This window comes from Varroa jacobsoni, unplaced genomic scaffold (assembly GCF_002532875.2).
Source record: "Varroa jacobsoni isolate VJ856 unplaced genomic scaffold, vjacob_1.0 scaffold_875, whole genome shotgun sequence".
Taxonomy (NCBI): Eukaryota; Metazoa; Arthropoda; class Arachnida; order Mesostigmata; family Varroidae; genus Varroa; species Varroa jacobsoni.
This window is the reverse complement of record NW_019213777.1, coordinates 61,493-82,078: the sequence shown is the minus strand read 5'-3', so window position 1 is coordinate 82,078 and position 20,586 is coordinate 61,493. Positions and strand designations below refer to the sequence as shown.

The 20,586-nt window shown below is 40.9% G+C and overlaps 1 protein-coding gene across 1 annotated transcript in view; it reads right to left on the bottom strand.

Annotated features, from left to right (window-relative positions):
- Positions 1-4,143: 4,143 nt before the first annotated feature.
- The window catches only part of Stacl (SH3 and cysteine-rich domain-containing protein), a gene marked incomplete at its 5' end in the record, with an annotated part of 68,556 nt that continues 52,113 nt past the window's right edge, over positions 4,144-20,586 (bottom strand). The window contains 5 exon segments of the mRNA XM_086970120.1: positions 4,144-7,672; positions 9,920-10,148; positions 12,033-12,115; positions 16,181-16,311; positions 18,718-18,882. Coding sequence (XP_086826246.1) covers positions 7,565-7,672; positions 9,920-10,148; positions 12,033-12,115; positions 16,181-16,311; positions 18,718-18,882 — 716 coding nt within the window.

The window sequence follows — 20,586 nt, the reverse complement described above, 5'->3', positions numbered from 1 at the left end:
CATATTTGACTATCATTTTAATATTAACACCTTCCTTTTTCGCCCACTGGTTATTGCCGCCAGTGGATTTATTTGTTTACGATTCTGTTGTTCAACACTTAGGTGAAGTTGTTACGAGCTCGCGTTTTTTTAGGCTTAGCCACTATCCAGTGCATTGGACAGTATCGCTTCAACTTACACAACGCCAATCGCTTCTTTAAGATATATTATTCATGTCCTGAACGTTTCTATACGTCCACCATATACAAGCGTTTTATCAAGCGCGACATGTAGTACGATTTTCCCTACCTCACAGCGCCCATTATGCTATTGAAGAGGACATTCAACAAGGAAAGGAGCGCGTAGCACGCGCACTTAGCTTTTTACGTTTGAAAAGTTCTTTTGAGCGATACTCAATGTAATTTTCTTCCGAAGGCGAATATTTTAGTTTATCCCGAAGGCTATCCTCATTGCGCATAACCCGTGATATTACATATTTCATCTGTATCTATATATACTAGTTTATGGACCAACGTGTCAGCTAACTGTGATATCAGCACTTGTCTTCTTTTCTTTCTGCCACAATAACGATATACACTTACTTATATCTATCACTCTCTATTTATGTGTGTATACGTTTTGCGACATGTTCGTGATACTGGTTCATGCCATTTTTCTCTTGGCCTCCAATGATCTAACATGGTCTGTGTGTTTTTTTTTCTTTTTTTGGCCTACGTATACAACAATTTTGTTTTACTTTGCTTGTTATTAGAGTTTTTATTTCAAGAACAATAACAATATTACCCAATTCCCTCACATACGATAGAGCTCGTTCCGGATCAATCAACGTAATCGCAGACGTTTGTTTGTAACCGATGTGTGTTTTGGAGTGTATGCATGCGTGTTATATATATGTCTATAACATTATCATTGCTAATACCCATGTTATGGTTGTTGTCTTGTATGATCAATTTATTCTAGACTGTTTTTGTCTATTTTATGTCTGCCGTCGTCATTTTAGGTGAGCATTTGTACACGTAAGGTGACGTTTTTCGAGGGATACCTAGATATTTGCCGAACTGACTCTGCAGGCTTGTCGGCACAAAGCGGCGATCAATCCAATCAGTCGCCATTATAATGGTAACCTACAGTAGAATCATTTCTGTTATTATGTTGCAGTGTCATAGGCTCCTGATAGGTGTCCTTTTCAATTCAACGGGGTAAATTCATTAGAATAGCTAGGCGACTGATTGACGGATTGACTGGACGCTGCGATCTTAACTCCTCAAAATTTCTTCTATGCATTAGTATTATCGTAATAGTTATTATAGTAACTGCAACGGGGTGTTAGGCATACGTAAATGTCCTCTAACGCTATATTTGATATGCATTATTATAGAACATCAATCAACGACTATATAGGCAACAGGTATGGTCATATAAGCACGGATATTATTACTGTAGTTTTGTTATTATCAATATTATGCTTATCATGATCTTGGTGTTCGTATATAGTTTGCTATGGCTAATGTAAATAACATCGGCTCCTTTACGTAGTGGCTAAAGGTAATCCTATATATGAATAGGGTATAAGTACCAGTAGTGCAGGTTATTTGCGGGGCCCAATAGGACAAAACTTACGAGGCGGTCAGGATGACTTGAAGAAGGTAAGATTCCGTTAGGTGACGCTGTCGCCCTTCCCCCCCTTATGACTTTTCAGCTATACACCTGTTCATCTGCTTTTTTTCGTCTGCAAATGGCCAAAGATGACGTTGCGTTTGGAGTAGTTCAATTTCGACAATGAGGATCTGCCGGAGCCGTGTCGATCCCGGTTTCTCTGACCACGTGCGATCATTGGCGACAATGATGTGAGTTCTGCTTTGAGTGTCTTTGTCGTTTCACGTTAATATTCTCCTCCACTGCGCAGACACATCCATTTTGTTATTGAATCTTCGCCATTTCTGCATATGCCACTGACCAGAAACAGCTGATTCGACAGCATGTCTTACCTTTACCTACTTACAGGAGGAAAGTGTACCAGTTTGGAGAGGATCGGTCGATCGGCAGACTTGTAAATGTGGTGGCGTTGGCTAAGGGACAATGGAGCCGTTGATTTTTAGTTAGGTTGCTGCTTCAAATTAATTCGCCTTTCTCTTGGCTTGTCTTAAAGATGACCATTGGAATGAGCGCTTCGTATAGCCTTGGACCAATGGCGGTTAGCCGACGCCTGCCCACCAAGCAACTAGCCAGCGTTGTGATGCAGACAGCTGAAATCAAGCTCTGTATATTTTTGCACGCCCGTAACCTGTTGCATTTCATATTGCTGACGTCCTCTTCTTTCCAGGCGCCCGATGCCAACTCTGCTAACTATAACAAATACTGGAACAATGTAGCGGTGTTTTCCTATGGCGTTAACCAACTTTAGTTCGTTCATTTCTTTAATAGCCTTTTCTATCAGCGTCAGCGTAGTGATCATCGAGATCGCGACAATTATTACCAATAGGTCAATCTGAGATGATGTCCAGTCATGTTTTGCATTGAAGCTTATAATAAATGTAACGTTAAGATAAAATGATGAAAAAAATCAAGTGAAACATTTGTATGAACACTTCGCTACACTTCGCTACAGCTCATACGAACTAAGCGCCTGCAAACTAAAAGGAGCGATCGCACGTTAGTCCCAAGTCACGGAATCATTCCCTACATTCTTATATAGGCTTAATTGCGCAATCGTATATCCAACTGATTACTCTTATAGACAAAAGAATAATCGTGCGACAAAAAATTAAGATAGTATACTATAAAAAGAGGCTACACGGTCTCATTTCCTTTGATTTTATACTTCTCAAAACAGAAATCAAGATTTGTTTTAAGTGGGATGCTTTCAAGAGCCAGGCCTTTCCGTGACGACTCTGCATGGGCGACGGTAAAGTTCTCGCGGGTAGGTCTCGTTGAAATTACAACAGTTGCCGGTCGCACGAGCAGACGCCTTGTGAAGCGTCCTTGTAGCTATATGCTGAACGAGCAGGCTTTTCTTACAGCGACGAATGATCGATACGCGAGTACTATCGTGATTGCACCTACTTGCGCGTCATATCGATTACTAACATGACTAGTAGTGCAGTATTCTCGGAGCATGATTTTTTCTAGTGGAAATGACTATCTGTGATGAAAATTGTCATTTTAGGCTCAAACATTTTTGCAGCAGGGTCGCATCGCGGGTTCGTCTTCCGTGCGCTGAGCCTTAAAGCTGTTACCTGTCTATCTTCATACACGGTCTGTCTTTTCCTCTAACGACTAGGTAGTGTGTTTAGTAGTAAGATACGGCATTCAAAATGTCGTATCTGCTCGTAGCGGTATCGGCTGTTAGTGCTCTTCTCGTTCTTTCTGTTATTATATAGTAATAATACTTGAAGCAGGCCAGTTTTGAAAATTATTCTTTTAGCTAATTATTTAACACTGACGATAGGGCAGTAAGTTTCATCACGTCTGTGATGAATCAGATTATCGTATTTTTCAAGCTGGTATATTGCAAGAAAGCTATCCGGTGATAGATCGTGAAACAGCATTTTTTTCTTTTATCCATTGCATTTTTCCGAAAGCTTTGCCGGACAAACAGTAAAAACCATGACTAGCACATAGACATTGTGAGAACTGTCAGTGCCTTTTCATGCACGTGAAACTCCTAGAGTCGTGACGGTAGTGAAAATCTATTAGAAACAGATCGAATTGGAATAACTGTATGTGAAGTTCTCTGCTATATATTTTCTCTATACGTATGCGAGTGGAACTAGCGACAAAAAAAAGTGTAAATATATATATATATATATATATATATATCTAGAATATGCACTATTCTAGTTTGCTATATCTAAAGACACTACAACACTCGTGTATGTGTCGATGATCCGAGGAGGCCAGTGCTTGAGGTGGAAGCAAGAAAAAGCCTCCATTCAGATTCGCTCACGTCTCGTTTTAGCCCTTGTTAGATCAGAGTCTGACAATATGTACACACTAATAATATTGAAAGAATAATTGCAAGTGGTTTTAAGTGTATTTATGTGGTTGGAGCTATGCGAGTGTATAGGGGGCTGAACTAGGAGGACTCGTTTGCTCACAGCGAATAGGTAGCCTATAAGCACTAGACGAGTAAACAGTAGTTGCTCGATTGGCGTAATTTTTGCACCATTTTTTTTCTTATCACTATAGCAACATTTAGATAAACAGTAACAGTAAAAGATCGTTTTCAAATGGTCGTAATCGTTTACAGGTTGGTCGATCCGACGCGTTTCGTTTCCAAATCAGTTTGTTCGTTTTATAGGTCTCATATGGTAGTGTTTCGTATGGTATTTTCATTATGGTATGTTTGCTATAGCTGATTGACTCCTTAGATTCTTCTGATGGTAGTTTCACTTATATATGCGAAATGTAACAACATCCTGTTATTTTGTTGTCGGATAGGAGCCTTTTGTTACCATCCTCGAATATACTGTACCGTTACCGTATCGTTACTCACATATATACATATACTATGTCCTAACAACGATGCGAGTATCAAGCCCTGCTGGAGATAGTTAGCTTTCTTTCTTAAGGAGAAGAAATTTTCTCTAGAGACTATACGGACGTAGAGCGGCCCGATTTCTTTTCTAATCAGCTGTCGATCCAGCGCGATATATTGCCGTACCGAGACAACAGTTCGACCACTTGTTACCACGTTAGTTTGCCAAAAAGTGCCTCAGCCTAGTGCACCACAGCGCTCTGACCCTCATCTGTGTTTTCTGCTGTTGTAATAAATATTATAGTATAGAAACGCGTTAGGTGAGTGGTGGGAAATCCTCTAGCCACAGTCAGTCAAGCAATCTCTCTCTCTCTCTCTCTCTTCCTCCCTCTTAATTAGCTAGAATCACCTTATAGATGTACAAACCATATGTTTAAGCAATGTACTTTTCTCCTTTACCGGTAACGGCTCCCTGATTCAAACTTACATCGACGCAAGTCCATTAACATTATGATATTATCAGTGGTCAACAAACTCAGCTTAAGTAACTTAGCAATTGCCACTGCTTGTATCACGAACGATACCTAGCTGGTGCGGCAAAACAGTGTCCCCGCAAATTTTTCAGTCGTATTTCGTCTCTTCTCATGTACTTTGTATATGGAGAATCTGAAGATGTAGGATTGATTTTCTTCGAAGATCTTTTGGAAACAATGCCTCTATAAACAGGTATCTAATAGAGTATTGTTTAGCTGTTAGGTCACAGGTAGGAAGGAGCTAGCGGCGCTATTACAGGTTATTGCCAATGCAACAAATCCTCAATTTGAGGGGGAAAATCGGTTAGAAACAAGGTGAATAGCGTGCTACCTGACGTCACGGCAGCAACCTTCGTTATCATTCACTTTGCCAGTCCAAGTTGAACCAAATTACAACTTATTTACGTCATTTCGGATAAAATTAAACTGTTCAAAACAGGGGTTATATTTTGCCTTTCGTTGCAGTGTGGCTGTAATTCGCTACACAGTAGGCCAGCGTATGTGTAGCAATGAGAAGCCGACGTTCCTACACTATCGTGCGTGTAGAAAACATACATTATGTTGTATTGAATGCTATACTGAGTCGTACATGTCTCGGAATCTTTTCGTACATCGCACCTTCGACTCATTAGACTTATCAATAACGTGCACTTAATCGAAAAATGCTCTGATCTCTTACTTGACTGTTGTATATCGTGTTTTTGAGGCTCCCCATACCAGTCTTTAAGGTATTTCTTGCAGTCTTCATTGTCGTATCATTATGCCAGTACAGGCCCGTCTCAGAAGAAGGCTAAAGAAGGGCTATGTATTAGTTAAGGAATTTCATTGTCGTATTATTTATAATGGCGATTTTTAAAACGAACATTGTTTCTCTCCTCCTTGACTATAAATGTAAAATTAATATTTTTCTTCCGTCATGAACTTTCCTGGTCCAGGTTTGTCTTGTTTAGCTACGTGCGTATTTTCAAACTATGTCTTCCTAGGCGTCATTCGCCACAAGGAAAATAGGCAAACCCATAAGGCGAATCACAACGTGTTTATGAAGCTTCTAAAGATGTATATATTTGTTTTTATTACCCCCGCTCCCTCTCTCTCCCTCCTCGCCTCCCTACATATATATATATACATACACATTCATCTCATCAGTATTATGCTTACTACTATTATTATCGCTCATCTAGCCGGTCTGCCTTTTTTTTTGGAAAATATTACACGAGCAGCGCGCGTGATGGTGGTGATCTATTAGTTGGTTTCTTCCATTTTCCTAGTCTTATTTAGTGTCATTATTTTGCGGTTCTTCGTTTTTCTTGATAAGTTCAGCATAGGGTTCTTTGAATATTCGTCCTGCGACTTGGGTATCGCTTTAGAATGACGACACGTTTTCTTATTCCGTAATCGTATTTGCCACTGCCGCTGTTTACTGCCGGTGTTGCTTCCTCGATATTTTTGCAACTTTTGTCTCTCCTTTTGTTTGTTTATAATACATCATTACTTCAAAAAGTAGATATTTCGCGGCATAGATGATAATTCGCGCATCGCTTCTTGCTTCCGACTCCTGATCTGGCTTTGCTTGTAAATTTGACTCGTCGTTGTATAGCGCATTTTATCCTTACCTGTGTTCGTTAAGAGCCAGTCTTGCGTTCTTCCTGGACCAAGGAGACAGGCAATTCTTTTTCTACTTCTTTAAGTTTTTCGAGTATCAATATGTGCCGTGGTGTGTACCAGAAGCGCCATATATCTCTGCGATCTATTCCATTCCTCTGTCCCTCCCTACTTTGTTCATCTTATTCGCTATGTTTCTTTCCGCAGATCCGCCTCAGTGTTCCTTTTCCTCTTACCTTGTCTAAAGCTAGTCGAGATAGTTAGTAAAACTGGTCTGTTTCATTCTCTCGGAAACTACACTTAATCAGAAACTCTACATACACATTGGACGCGTTCCACACCCGTCGCTCAGAAGTGGTTTAAGAGACACATAATTTGCTTCAACGAAACCTCAGCCCTCCCCTCTGTTTCGTACGTCTCGATTTTTCCTATTGCAGTTATAGGTGTAGTAGTTGGTCTGCCTATTTTCTTTAGATTCCTTCATCCTTTGTATAGGCTATCTCGGTTCTGTGTTGAATGGCTGGTTACTGCCGTTGGTATCGTCGGTATATCTAGGTATATAATTGTTTATGTATTTGTCTATAAGTAATGTATCTACCATGTTGAATTTCTGATATCTCGAATCTTTCAGATCAGGCGATTGATTTATGGCGCTCTAGTTGTGTCAAGCTCGTTCCAGCCGTCTGTGCTCTTAGGTTATCGATTAACGTCGTATACAGCTTACTTTGCTTTCTGCTGAAATACAATGATGGCTTTGACGTAACAGGCGGCGAAATTCAGCTTATCGTCGATAACCCTACAAATAAATGAATGGCTTACACTGGACCTCTTAACTGGAACGAGCCTCGTCTTGTTTTCGATAATATCTGGCGTTCATAATCTTTCGTTCATTCGATTCAAGAAGCCATCTTTTTCTTTTTTGTTTTCGTTTCAGCCTTCCCTACTCCGCTTTTTAAATCTCTTGCAGGTACTTGAGGGGCACAGGCAGCGCTCGGTCGCTTATCCCAGTCCGTACGAGAATACGGCCCCCTTCCAATTCTTCGCCCACTTGAATTACAATCTGTAATACAGAAATAATACGAATGAGAGAACTCTGTAGTACACTAATGCGGTGGGGGATGCTAATATGCTCTAGGAATTTTTATTTGGACTACTTCGTTTAATGGCTTCGAAGGGCCACGTCCGTTAATAATAAATCGTATTAAGGAACAAGAATAAAAACGGTCGTCATTATTATATTATAAAAATAAAGGACAGTAAATATATATTCACTAACCATAACAATACGATAGCAAATTTAAAAAGTGTCTGCGTCTGTTTGCAAAGAAGTGGCGACCTTTAATGCTTCACGCGTCGCATCACCAATTCCGTTTCTTGGATAGGTGACCGTTGATTCTCTTGTAAAATCAGTATGAGGTAGGTAGGTAGGTAGGTAGATGATATTTATCATGCAATCAATTGCACAGAACTTATGGCAGTTGTTCTCAGCAGCGAAAGTTACTATATATCCGGTGAGTCAGAGTTTTTGTTAGTTGGACATTGAATGCTGTTCAAAGAAACCCAGGAGCACAACGACATTTTTAGCAATACATTCTTAACAGAACGTTAAATGCGTTAACCTGAACGCTGCAAGGCCTGTTATGAAAAAATTTTATAAAAAAACTTAATATTGTTTCGTCACACTCGAAATAGATGAAATATGTAAGGCCTTTTTCAAAATTTGGCCTTATCATTTCGCTCAGAGGTAAGTTATCAAGCCAGATATTAATAATCGTTTTTAATTTTTGAAAAGCTTTGTCTCGACCGTCGACGCGTGTGCATCAGTCCCATTGGGCTCGTGTGCACATAATTAGCCCAATTTTACTTTGAGAAAAAGCTGTCAAAGCTTAATCGAGGTCCCCGCCGCTGCTCTCCACAACACTCGACTTTAACAATGTAATTAGAGCAGAAGCAAAAGAAAAACACAGTTCCGTAGTTTGAGTACAGCGCGAGCAAGGTTCATACCAGCAAAATGTTGATGCCTTTGCAAATAGCATACGGACGGCGGGTACTGTACTGAAGGGTTTGTTTAGAGGAGTATATTTTTTTACATATGTGCTTAAAGCCTCGTAAGAAGGTCAATTAGGCATTAGGTAAGAGAAAAAAGATACTATACACTTGAACAACCTTCACGCGCAACCCATCCAGTGGACGGGGATAGAGCTAAAAGTGGGTCGGCTTGAATTTCACTCTTCAAATTAAAATCTGATTAGCCTTACGTGTCAATACGGAACCTACTCTATTTGTAGCTTGCTTGAACAATAGGCGCATTTAAGACACACGTAAAAATGTAGAATCAGAGCCGTTACAATGAAATGTATCGACAGATGCCATACATTTCATTGTAAAATAATATCGATAAAGGAACCTCTATGTGAAGGACCAAAGTAAAATGCGTAGTATGTCACAAACTAGGGAAACAGGGCGACAGCAAATAATCGTGTTCGTTCATTTATCAGGTCGTGCCTTCAAGCGAATCGGACAACTAATTCTGTAGATCGAGGCACGGCTTTGACTTATTAAAATTCAATTTTACAATTTGAGCCAGATTAGGATTAACCATGCCCTCAGCTGGCAAATGCAAATCAACCTTCAAGGTCGCTGCTTCATTTTTCAGCCGTGACCTATTGAGAACCACGAATACCTTGTGAAATGTTAGGGTAGGCTTATTAGTTGAAAGTGACAAACAAAGTCATCATTATCCGCTGTGCACTAAATGAGAAAAATCTTTTAGGAGCGATTACCTTGCATATCATAACTCCTCAGCTCAAAATGGAATCGAGATTATATATTGTCCCCTAAATTTCGTCAACTGAAAATTTAACACAGAATCGTGAGCTCAGATAATTAAACAATTAATATGCGCACTTCGTTCTTCTTACTAATCCTGTTGAAATCTGTTACGTATTCATGTCTCTTCTGAAACACGAATGATAGCAGTTTAACAAAACATCGCCGGCAAAAACAATGAATGTATTCATTTTTTCAACATCGAAGAGGATAAACGCACACCGACTATTACGAATCATAAGCAGATGCTGTTTTTTTTTTTTATTTATATGGAAGACTGCTCAGAAACCCCCTGAAAGCGTCCACTTTTATATAAGCCAGACTTTAGACTGAACTATGAAAAATGTCGGTTCAAGACATAGTGGCGAATAAACAAAATAGACAAATTATTCCAGAACGTCATGTTCGACTTGTTGGCATTACAAACAAATGTTGCTGCCTTAAGGCCTGCAATAAGGGGCAAGACAAATAGATGCACCTGATCCCTCACGAGTTTGGCAGAAGATCCTCCTGGGCCTCCAGGGTTGTCAGGTCCTCCAAGGCCAGGTTGCTCAGCCACCTGAATGGGGTGCACAACTTGCAGCGCACGTTCGCCGGGATGCAGTTTTGCGACGTACTTTGAAGGGAAAAATCCCACTTTGCCCATGCACTTTCCCTGCCACCAGTCTGGATCTGACGTGTCGATTACAGTCACCGTATCGCCCGGCCTGGAAACGAAAACACGTAGAACAGCGGTACAGTCATATAGATATGTACGCAGAGATCGATATGTTTAAATTATCGTGACGAAATCACAGCTCTATAGATTTCCGTTTGTAGTTTATAGTAGATGGACACATTCTAAAGTAAAGACACATTCTAAATTCTAAGATGGACAAAAAGCATCGTGAGATTGCTTATGGCATTAAATGTTTGTGGTTACGAGTATAACGACAACAAACAAAACGAAGCTCGTGTGTATGTATGCGTTTTTTTTGGCGTCGTATCTAAAACTACAGTTCAACGTACTTCTGCTGCGCCTCTTATTGACTAACATCCGTGTCATGCTAAATATCATTCTTTAATCTCGCTGTTGCTTTACTCCTATTTCATATATTTCTGTTTTTTAATTTAATGAACAAAATGAACATAGGAACGTTTGCTCCCCGACTATGACAAGTTTAGCATCGATCTATCGGGCGTCCTTTATTTATATGTAATTAAACGGTATTTGCATAATTCCTGCACTATGGCAAGTGTGCGGAAGCAACAAGAGTTCTTAAATAAAACTCGGCCATACAAGAATGGCAGAAACCAAAAATTATTCTGGTTACTTTCTGTAATTTGTTTTGAAGTTGCAGGTGTAGTAATGCTCATAACGGATGTAAATGCAGGTGAATGGCTCCTTTAGCGAGGTATGAGTGTTTACAAACAGATTTATCGTTAGTACGAAACCCCACTTCGTACGTGAATGGTGCAATTGGGTCACTTCATTTAAGCATCGTGTGACCACTCTGAAAGACGACCCATCCACTTCTTGGCCTTCTTAAATTTTGTGTACAGTGGCCTCTGGGGACGATTCAGATCAGTAATCTCACAGTATCAAACTAGGGCAGGAAGCTAAAATGCTCAATCGAACTCCGAAATTGCGCAGCGTTTGATCAAAATAAATGATTTAATTTTAACAGTTGAATGAGCTGACCATTTTAACTATATTGAAATAATAGGCAATCTACTTTAAAAACGTCTTCATGCGCCACTAACATATACTTGGTTCTATTTTAAAAAAGCCACGGCAACTTACGCGCCGCACTTGAGTTTATGCGCCGCTAGGCTCAACAGGTCTTCGGTCAATAAACAATATTGTCCTTATATCAGGCACTTACGAACGATTTTAGTTACACGTTCTCGTTCCTCGTTATGAAACTTCGACATATTCAAACTGTTCTCTATTGGTCGACTTTTTAATCATTCCATCCCACCGTCAGCGTTTGTTCTTCGCTTTTCTTCTATCGTTCATCGAAGCCATCTGCCTAATAAATGTTGATCCGTACGCGAATGTTTTGTCTTCGATTCTTCACAAGACGCTGCTAATGCCGCGCGGTATATTGAACGTTTTAATGCTTACCGGACCCGGAGTCCAAGATGCTATGAAGTTCACTTAAATGCGTAGGTTGTAATGTCTTTCTTTCTTAACGTCCGCTCTTTTCGAAATTAGTTCCGACGCGCTTCGCGAACGGGATGTATCGCAGCTGGGCGTAACTTGCCCTCTTCTCTCAAAATATTTCAACTAGAAGAGGAGAAAATAGCTGGCCTATAATAGAGACTAGCGATGGGCGGGTACCAACAGAAGCAGCGGGAGCGCCGACGATACATGGAAAGTAGGAGGAACGCCGGGCATAGGAAATCGATGCAATCCATGTGTAAGAAAGACAGAAGTCATGATGAGGTTGGTTTTGATGTAAAAGCACGCAGGTCTGCGCTCACCAATGCTGTGTGCCGCTGTCGCTGTTACGAAAAGCGTGGATGTATCGTGTATGGGTGGGCAGCTCGCACTGTCACCGTATACGTGTTGTGTGCAGCGCGTATAAAAAAACATCGTATATACTTACTTGAGGTCAAGTTCGTCCGTCTGTCGACTTCGAAAGCCGTAAAGAACGACGTATATATTTGTCGGTAGTAATCGGTGGGCCTTCTGAAATAATGCAGACATCGAATGAGAAAGGAAGAAACAGGACACGAAATGGACGAGGTCAAATGTACCTGTGGGTACTGTTAGTATACCATTTAGTTTTTTATGGGTTGGGTCAAACGGAAAGTTTACTCTGAAGCGCAGCCTTTTTTGTAGGTGTACTAAGAAACAGAGGCAAATGAAACAGAACATCTACAGCGGCATGTTACATCAAAATATTCATGATTACTTACGAATCAAATCCAATGCCACTCTGGACTAAATTTAAAAGAAAAATGGAAAATCCTACTTTCGACAGAAAGCGCACATTCGATGAACTCCTTATAGAGTAAAAAAACCTTTATTTCATTTCGAAAAGTAATCTAGGATGGAGCTGAATTAAAATTCATAAACAGACTCGAAGGACAATGTTTATATGTATATGCATAGACACACTATCAAAGTTTCTCTTTACTGTCAACATTAAGTGCTAAGTCTACAGTTTACAGATCGGTACATCTGGAAAGGTCTACAATGGCTATTTCATTGTGCATTTAATGAGTGCTAATTGGCTGTAGTGATAGCTGGGTGGTAACCATAGTTTAAGGAAGGACGTCGGTGTACCTGTCGTGATCGACACGCCCTTTTGAGATCCTCATGGGTGATATGGTGAAAAACAGATATGGTACTTAGATCAGCGATAGGAAGTGGAATCGAAGCTCATTTTTGGAGCGCTCGCCTTGGAGTTCAAAGACAGGGGATACGAACAATGTCATTTAACTCAACACAGATTGAAATGGAAACTCCTACCCTTACATTGTTTCGGCTATAATATATACGGAAATGTATATAGATAAAATGTTAATCCTTATAAAAAGGATATATTTATTGACACAATAACTGAAACTAACTATTTTTCTTTGATAACTGATGAAGCTTGTTCATTGCGTGACACGAGGCAGGCTTATCTGCTTTAGGTATTAATGAGATTACAGAAACAAGCGGGCTACTGCAAGCAGTAGCTATGATGATGAACAAGGTGTGTCACCAACTGGGTAGTAAGGAAGACGGCAGCATTGGTATCAGCCTAGAAAGCTAGAAGCTAGGTATTTGGCTTTGTAAAGATGGAGATCTATATCACTATAAACAAGACCTTTGGTTGGCTCATCAACCTGTCTCGTAACACAGGGCTTGCTGCCCCTGTAAGCTCAGTTGAGCTCTAGCGTGGAGCGCTGTCATCGTCGTCGTCGTCGTCGTCGTCAATGTCGAAGACGTCTTGAGTTACTGGAGTTGCTGCTTCTGGAGAAATCCAGGATATGATGATCCTTGATCCGTAGTGCGTTTCCAGTAAGAGCAAGACAGCATCAAAGCCACCTGATGGGATAAGCTCTACCGTCGACGAGGTTCACAATAGCATTAGGTTAACGCAGAAGAGGGCGCCACGAGGCTGTTTTCGGGGTAGCCAAAAAGCGGTAAGAAATAAGAAGCTGGTGCTGACGTATCGCAGAATAACAGTCGCCAAGTACTAATAATAGAAGAAAGGTTTATAGAGAGAGTAATAGTATTACGCACTGAAGCTGCTAAAATCCCCTTGCGCTTTTTCCTTTAATGTTTTCTACGTATCGATAAATACATGTGCATTTAGAAGGAAACATCTACAGAGGCTTATCTTTTTTGCCAGCCTGATCCATAACTTTCGACTCCTGAGATTTTTAAGCCGCTGCTACGGTAGTCATGACGTGCGCACCTTACATATCTTAGCCACGCCTCATCTGCACGTGTTCCTCCGGAATTGTTGGCATATTGATAGTATCTTTTCTTGTCCTAAAACACACCTCGTTATTTCTCATTAAGCTACCAACAACCTCATGTCTTAGGTTCGGTTCCTCAGGTTTCGTAAACAGGTTTATATTCTAAGTATCATTGGCATCTGCACTGTCAGTGGGTTGCAAGTCATCGTCTTGCTTTTACATTTCTCCATTCCATACCCCCTTTAAAGAGGACCACACTTGAACTGCCTTTTTATATAAGCCTTGCCACCGCTCCACCTATGACCGGGAGACGAACGCTTTTTTATCGCATTTCATAGTCACATAGTCCTTCATTATACAATACAACGTTATATTTTTGCATTATTCCTTAGAATTTGTGGTTTAGTCGACAGTGGGTCTCTGGTAGGACAGCTCGCGCGAATTTTTTCGTATATATATATATACATGTGGCACGTTAATTTTGCATTGTATTTTTCTGGGCGACTAGCAAATACGTTGTGCGCATTGGGCTTCAGGTAGTGATGCTCGTCTTGCTGGTGTGAAATTTGCGTTTACAAGAAAGGCGGCCATCATTTCTACAGGAACGAATCGAAATTAATACTGTGGTGCTTCCTACTAATTGGTACTTCTTTCAAAGTTGGCTGAAAGACGCTTGGAGATTTTCTAATTTCAGACAGTCAGTACCTTTGCTACGGTGCGACGACGGCAGTATCTTTTATAGCATTATCACAGCTGTGTGGTGATGTCGATGAGACTAAAAAATAGTTTAGTCAAAAGCGGTATTGACCGATTAGGACTGAACCTACCGAGCACTTAAGCTCATGTAGCGCCTTAATGAATTGTCGATTAGAGATTTCAGGACCAATCTGTGCAACCTTTATGTGCATTATGAGCATATATGTGCCATATGACCGTGCATTTATGTACCATAAGAATAGAAATTCATGAACAAGACTAAATATGAACTATATATATATATATATATATACATGAGACGAAAGGTGATGATGCCGAAACTTACAATGCTATTAAGCTATAGTAAATGTAAGCGGAAAACAACGTTTCTATTATTAAAATATAAATAAAAAAATTAATATATTTAGAGAATTCAATTTTGCAGAGATAAAGTGACCCACCGTTAGGTGTTGCAGACAACCTCAACTGCTTCTGTAGCGGAATCAGGTCTAATATGTTTGTTTTTCTGAAGAAACACCTTATGCGAGGAACAGAGTCGTCTGAGTTCCTTGAAGAAACTCTGGATAATGAGAATGATGCAAGTGTCGCATGATCAACTGTATCTACTTATAACACAACTAGTATATCTTTGTCAGACGGTTTATCAGGATCATGAGCTACGAATAGCAACGATAAATCCGTTTATCTGGTATTGCTAGCTTACCGTCTTATAATATGCTGGCGCTAATATAAGCGCGTTATGCTTTTGCTATTATACAGCTTTACTCGACGGAGCAGACGTTAGCTTATTGTGTGACCTTGTTTTTGCCTTCTCTCGCTCTGGCTTTCTTTGATATTGCAGCACTAGTGTCGTTCGCGTGACGTCGGTATGTACGATACATGTAAGTGATCGGATCTGATCCTTTTCGTAATTGTTTTGGGTTCGCACTTATTGTCTAATGATATAATGTTTTGCAAGATTACGAACCAATACCAACAGGTATCGAGTTATAGATATCGTTCTCGTGGGTCCTTTTCGAAGACCTCGCAAAGGAAACGAGCATTTTATAGATCGAGTGGTTTCAGGGTCGACTCGACTGATCCGATGGGCTTTATAGATCAAATCCTGCAACTATAAAATGACGCCAGCCATGCTTCTCGTTCGTTGGGAATATTTTGATATAGCACGCTGGCCAGTGATGTTAAGACGAACAAAACCAAGGCCTATACAGGGAAAAAGATGGCGCAGACAAATGAAAATGTTTTCGTTGGTCCTTTACGTCGAGGTATATAAAAATCAAAATACAAAAAAAAGCTGTTAGGGTTTAGGTGTAGAATAGAACGAAAAAGAGGTCACCGCCAAGCAAGTCTGGCCACTAATTGGGACTACTGTTGGCAACCAGAAGGGTAGATCTTAGGGTGATTTTATTGGAGAAACGCAGCGGCGAGGAAGGTTACTTTAGTTACGCCTTAACTTAAACTGAAGGTATTGGCTCAATGAGCTTTGTCTTAAATTTAACCATTCGTTACGGCTGCCCACAAAATATTTTCTACAGCAAACGAGCCCAATACTCATCTCCTACGTACTAATTCTAATACCACAGAAATACGCTCAACTAGATATAAGAAAAACTTTACTTACCGGTGACGGGCATGGTGAAGTGGATGCACTGCTGAGGGACTTCTCGTTGTCGTCGGGAAGATCCACGGAACTCATCCTAACCGTCTTCGCTGACAGAAATTGCCGCCGATTCGTCACTGGACTCTGAGGAGCTGTGCGCGCATGACGTTGGTAGCAGACCGCAGGAGGGCACAGGCATAAGGAAAGCCAACATCAGTTGTGACTACTGCCTCTCTTTCTGACTTCTCGATTCGACCAGAGATTCGGTCGGATAGCTGAAGGCACGCATGGCGTATGCTGCTCAGCCGTGAGGGTTCGGCACCATTAATAATATATTTATGCGTTTCTTTTTTTAGCTATTGAGTTTACTTGGTGTTTACTTTATGTCTTGTACACAACTATAGTATATTCGTACATGACGTAATAGGAAAACGTCATTTTGTGATAGCTCAGCTCTGGCAGTATTCGCAAAAAGCTTTCAAGCACCAGTTGCAGAAACAAGTTTCAACCTTTTGTATCGTAGCTTCAATCTCAGTAGGAAATTATTATTACTAGGAATCTATTATGTGGCGCTTTCACTATCTCATGCACTGCGGCTTCACACATAGCGATTCTTTTGCTATTTATCTTGCCCATTAGAATAGCTCTTGAGGCTTGTTTTGATAAAATTTATTAAAGGTTTTTAACAACTATATTTTAAAAGTAAATTATACGTCACCTGAATATGAATAGCACTTTCTAGCGACGACAGTAAAATAGGGAAAGAGCAAAGTTTGTACCGTCACTGAAATGAATATCGCTCATGGACCCTGCTTTTCCCTCAAACATTCCTGCCAATGCCGGTTATCCAAATCTACGGCTCCAAAACCGGCTACGATCACGTTATTAGCAGATTTTATCGCAGTGTTTCATTATTTGTGGGTCGAGCTATACCAGAACCCATGGCTGTTCATTTTCGTTGTTCTGACTTGACTTGTGTTTTTTTTTTTTTTTTTTTTGTTTCATCCCTCTTCGACATTTCGCTTAGCATCACCTTCTTGGCCCCTTGATTCATCTTAGCAAAAGAAAAAACCAAGGCTCCCAATCAAAATGACAGCATCGCACAGGCGTATCCTTGTCATCTTCTCTATGTTTTTCGACTTGTGACGTATAGGCACACGGTTTTTTCTGATCATGTGACAGTGTCACTTTCATTCGACGCCATTGCAGTGATACAACAACGGCAGAGTTGTATTCTTGCCCGCATCTCTGCCCCATCCTAGCTGCTCTCCATTTCAGGCAATTGGTTTTGCGCGGTAAAATGTGTGTTCTCCAGATCCCGAAAGTTAAAGTTAATCCTCGCCAAAGTTGAATCTCCTCTAGATTTTAACCTTTGTCGTTTTTCGCCGGTTTCTCATTTCAATACCGCCTCTCAGCTATGTTCGACGCCGGCCTTGCAAAAGCATAGCCGCGTCAAGATTTGTCTCTCGGCTTGCCATGCACTACGAGGTATGTTTTTAGCTACAGATTTGAGGTCAAATCACTGCTTGTGATTTTAATACTGGAACGTCCGCTATCGCAATTCGTCAGCAGTGGCTATGTACCGAGCTCCGATCAGCACCTGATCTTGCTGTTGTTGCTACATTGAGAACGAGATGTAGATATCGTAGGTGTAGGTAGAAATGTTCGAATGCTTGCCACGTTTTACTTGTGGACAGAGTCTCACTTTACTTTTCCAATACCTAAGCCGCTGGTTTAGTTAAAAGAATAGCAGCGCATCGGCAGAACGAGGGCACGTTCTTTTCTATACGTGCGCGCCCAAATGTACTTATACCGATGTAACCACGTCCACGCACACGGTTCACTACAGAATGCCTATATACGTGTGCTACTGTTCACGAATGCGTGCTTTTCTGCGATGAGCTAACACGAACAGTTAAAGCTCATTGTGTGAATGAAGTCTGCTGTAAACATCTGGTTTGTGCGCATGTGTCGTAAGTTGAACAATGTGAATTTGACAGAAGTTAGAAAATTAGAATTAGCCGACAGTTAGGTATTGGAAAAAGTAAAGGATTGCACGAAGTCGTAGATGTGACGGTAAATGACCTTTCGAATATATTCATGAGAACTAAGCTTACTCGAGTTCCACTATGTGGATATGGTCGTTTCCATCTGCGTGTGCGTATCTAGTACGGCACACCCTGAGACTAAACACTGTATTTTATGCAAAACCATGTAAAGTGCTTGAACGAATTAGTAGCTTCTCTTGGTTAGTGGCAAGTAATCGTTAATTTCGGTAATTGTTTGTAGAGATTACGTTGTTACGACACGGTGTCAGGGAAGCGAGCCGTGCGTCAAGCTACGTCCGATTGCAGGAAATCCGTACTACCTTGAACGCTGGAAACGAAGTCTTTACGATAGCAGATGGCCAAACAGAAAGGATTGCTACTGCTCTTAGCGGCGTTGTCGATGTGAGCGCTGTCTAACCCAGTGTTGTCGTCGGAGAGAAAATGCACGGTCAAAAGCGACCGTAAGCAGTCGCAACGACTGGCCTAAAACTTGTTGTCGTAGGGACTTACACTGGCTATGTGAGCCGCCGTGAGACGTTGGAGGCCCGTGGTGGCCTGGATGGCTGGGGTGTTGTTGTCTTCGGCGGTGCTGCGGATCTCCATTCGCGTCAGGTGAGTCCAACGAGAGGGACTTCATTCGAAGGTTCAGCCTTTTCCTCTGAGGACTATGGGGGGCTACGAACAAAAGAAAGACAGGAGCAACAGACAACATCGTGTCTGCTCGGTCAACGAGGCATCAATCAATGAGCCAGCCAATCAATCAATTGATCAACAAATCGGCAAGCAAGCCCAGCATTCAATTGTTAATAGCAAAAAGCTGCACACGGCTAGATCGCCACTTAGCGTAAGAATTGTACAAGCATCAGCTATGTAGATTAGATTCGCAGATTTCGATTATTAAGATGGTTATGGATGTAGGTACATAGGTAGTTAGCTGTTCGGATAGTGGAAAATTTACTATCACGGGTATAGGTTTAAAAATAGGTGACAAGCATATTTATACGTTTTGAGGCAACAAAACTATACAAATTCATTGTACATATAAATACCTATATTGAAAATGAATCTTGTCAGGACAAAACTACTGAGCTTGGGAACTGGACTAAAATAGGGCTGAGACCTTAAAGGGCACATGGCCTCCATACCATATTGAATCAAGTACCCGTTAAGCAAACGTCTATAAAACAACAAAAAAAAGTCAATGCTATAAGGTATATAATTTGTTTTCTGCTTCAATCGTATTTTTTAGGGTATGTGTTGTAGGCGGCTACATCCGAAAGTCTGACCTTAAACGGGATCCAACCACGGCATCGCAGCAAGGCTGATGGCCAAAACGGCTTTTATTCGTCTCCTGAATATCGATATTTAAAAACGCTTATAATGGAAACAACAGAAAGTAACCAAGCCTGCGCTGGAAAGCCACGTCATTGCTTCTAACGATCTTTCTAAAGCAAAGTACATAACATACAAGAGCCATGGAACATCGAACATGATACACTAATTACTGCTCATATTATTGCACAGGGGCAAAGCGTCAACCCTAGCTAACTACCACAAAGCATCGAGCACCAGCAGCACAGACATTAAGAGGGCAATAGCAAAATAAGGCATGCAGAGAACCGGTCATGTTTGAAATTATTTCATCCATTGAATAACAACGTTTGAGATCGCAATAGTGAATCCAAGACGTATGTCGAAATGCTTTCAATTAGGCCTTCGTTACCTCCCACTGCAGTACTCTATAGCTCCTTTCAGTGGCGGAGTGAGATGAATGTAAACCTACCGACCATCTTCGATCGATACTGTCCTGCAAAGTCGTAGAACTCAGAAAAGTATATGGTACATTCGTCCTGAATCTTCGACACGGCTCTTGAGTATCTAAATATAATGGTCCGGAAGGACAGGACCAAGGCTCGTTATGACAGGGAGAACGCAGTTAGGGTCTGACAGGTAGGCCAGGAGCTTGTTCTTTAGCAAAGCTCTTCCGAGTATTCATGTTAAGCATTAGGTGCTACCCGATTCTGGAAATAAGTCCAATAAGTGCCAGTGTTCGAGCAGCACTAGGCTTTTCTAAGTAGAACTAGCATTTCGTTAATTTCAGTAAAATTCATCTATTTCATAGAATCAATATAAGAATCGAGAACATTTCGAACATCGAGCTATTTCGACCTTAGCCACACCGCTTATAAATTTAGCCCAAGATTACTCTCGCACCCGAAAGAAGCATAAGTCTGCAATTATATCTGTTATACGTCCCATGACTAAGGGTAGTCCTTGTTTATTGTTAGACATACTCGTGAAAATGTCAGTATTATAGTTTCTACTGGACACGGACAAGAAGGTATTAAGTAGCTTTTTACTTGCGGAAAACTAATAGGG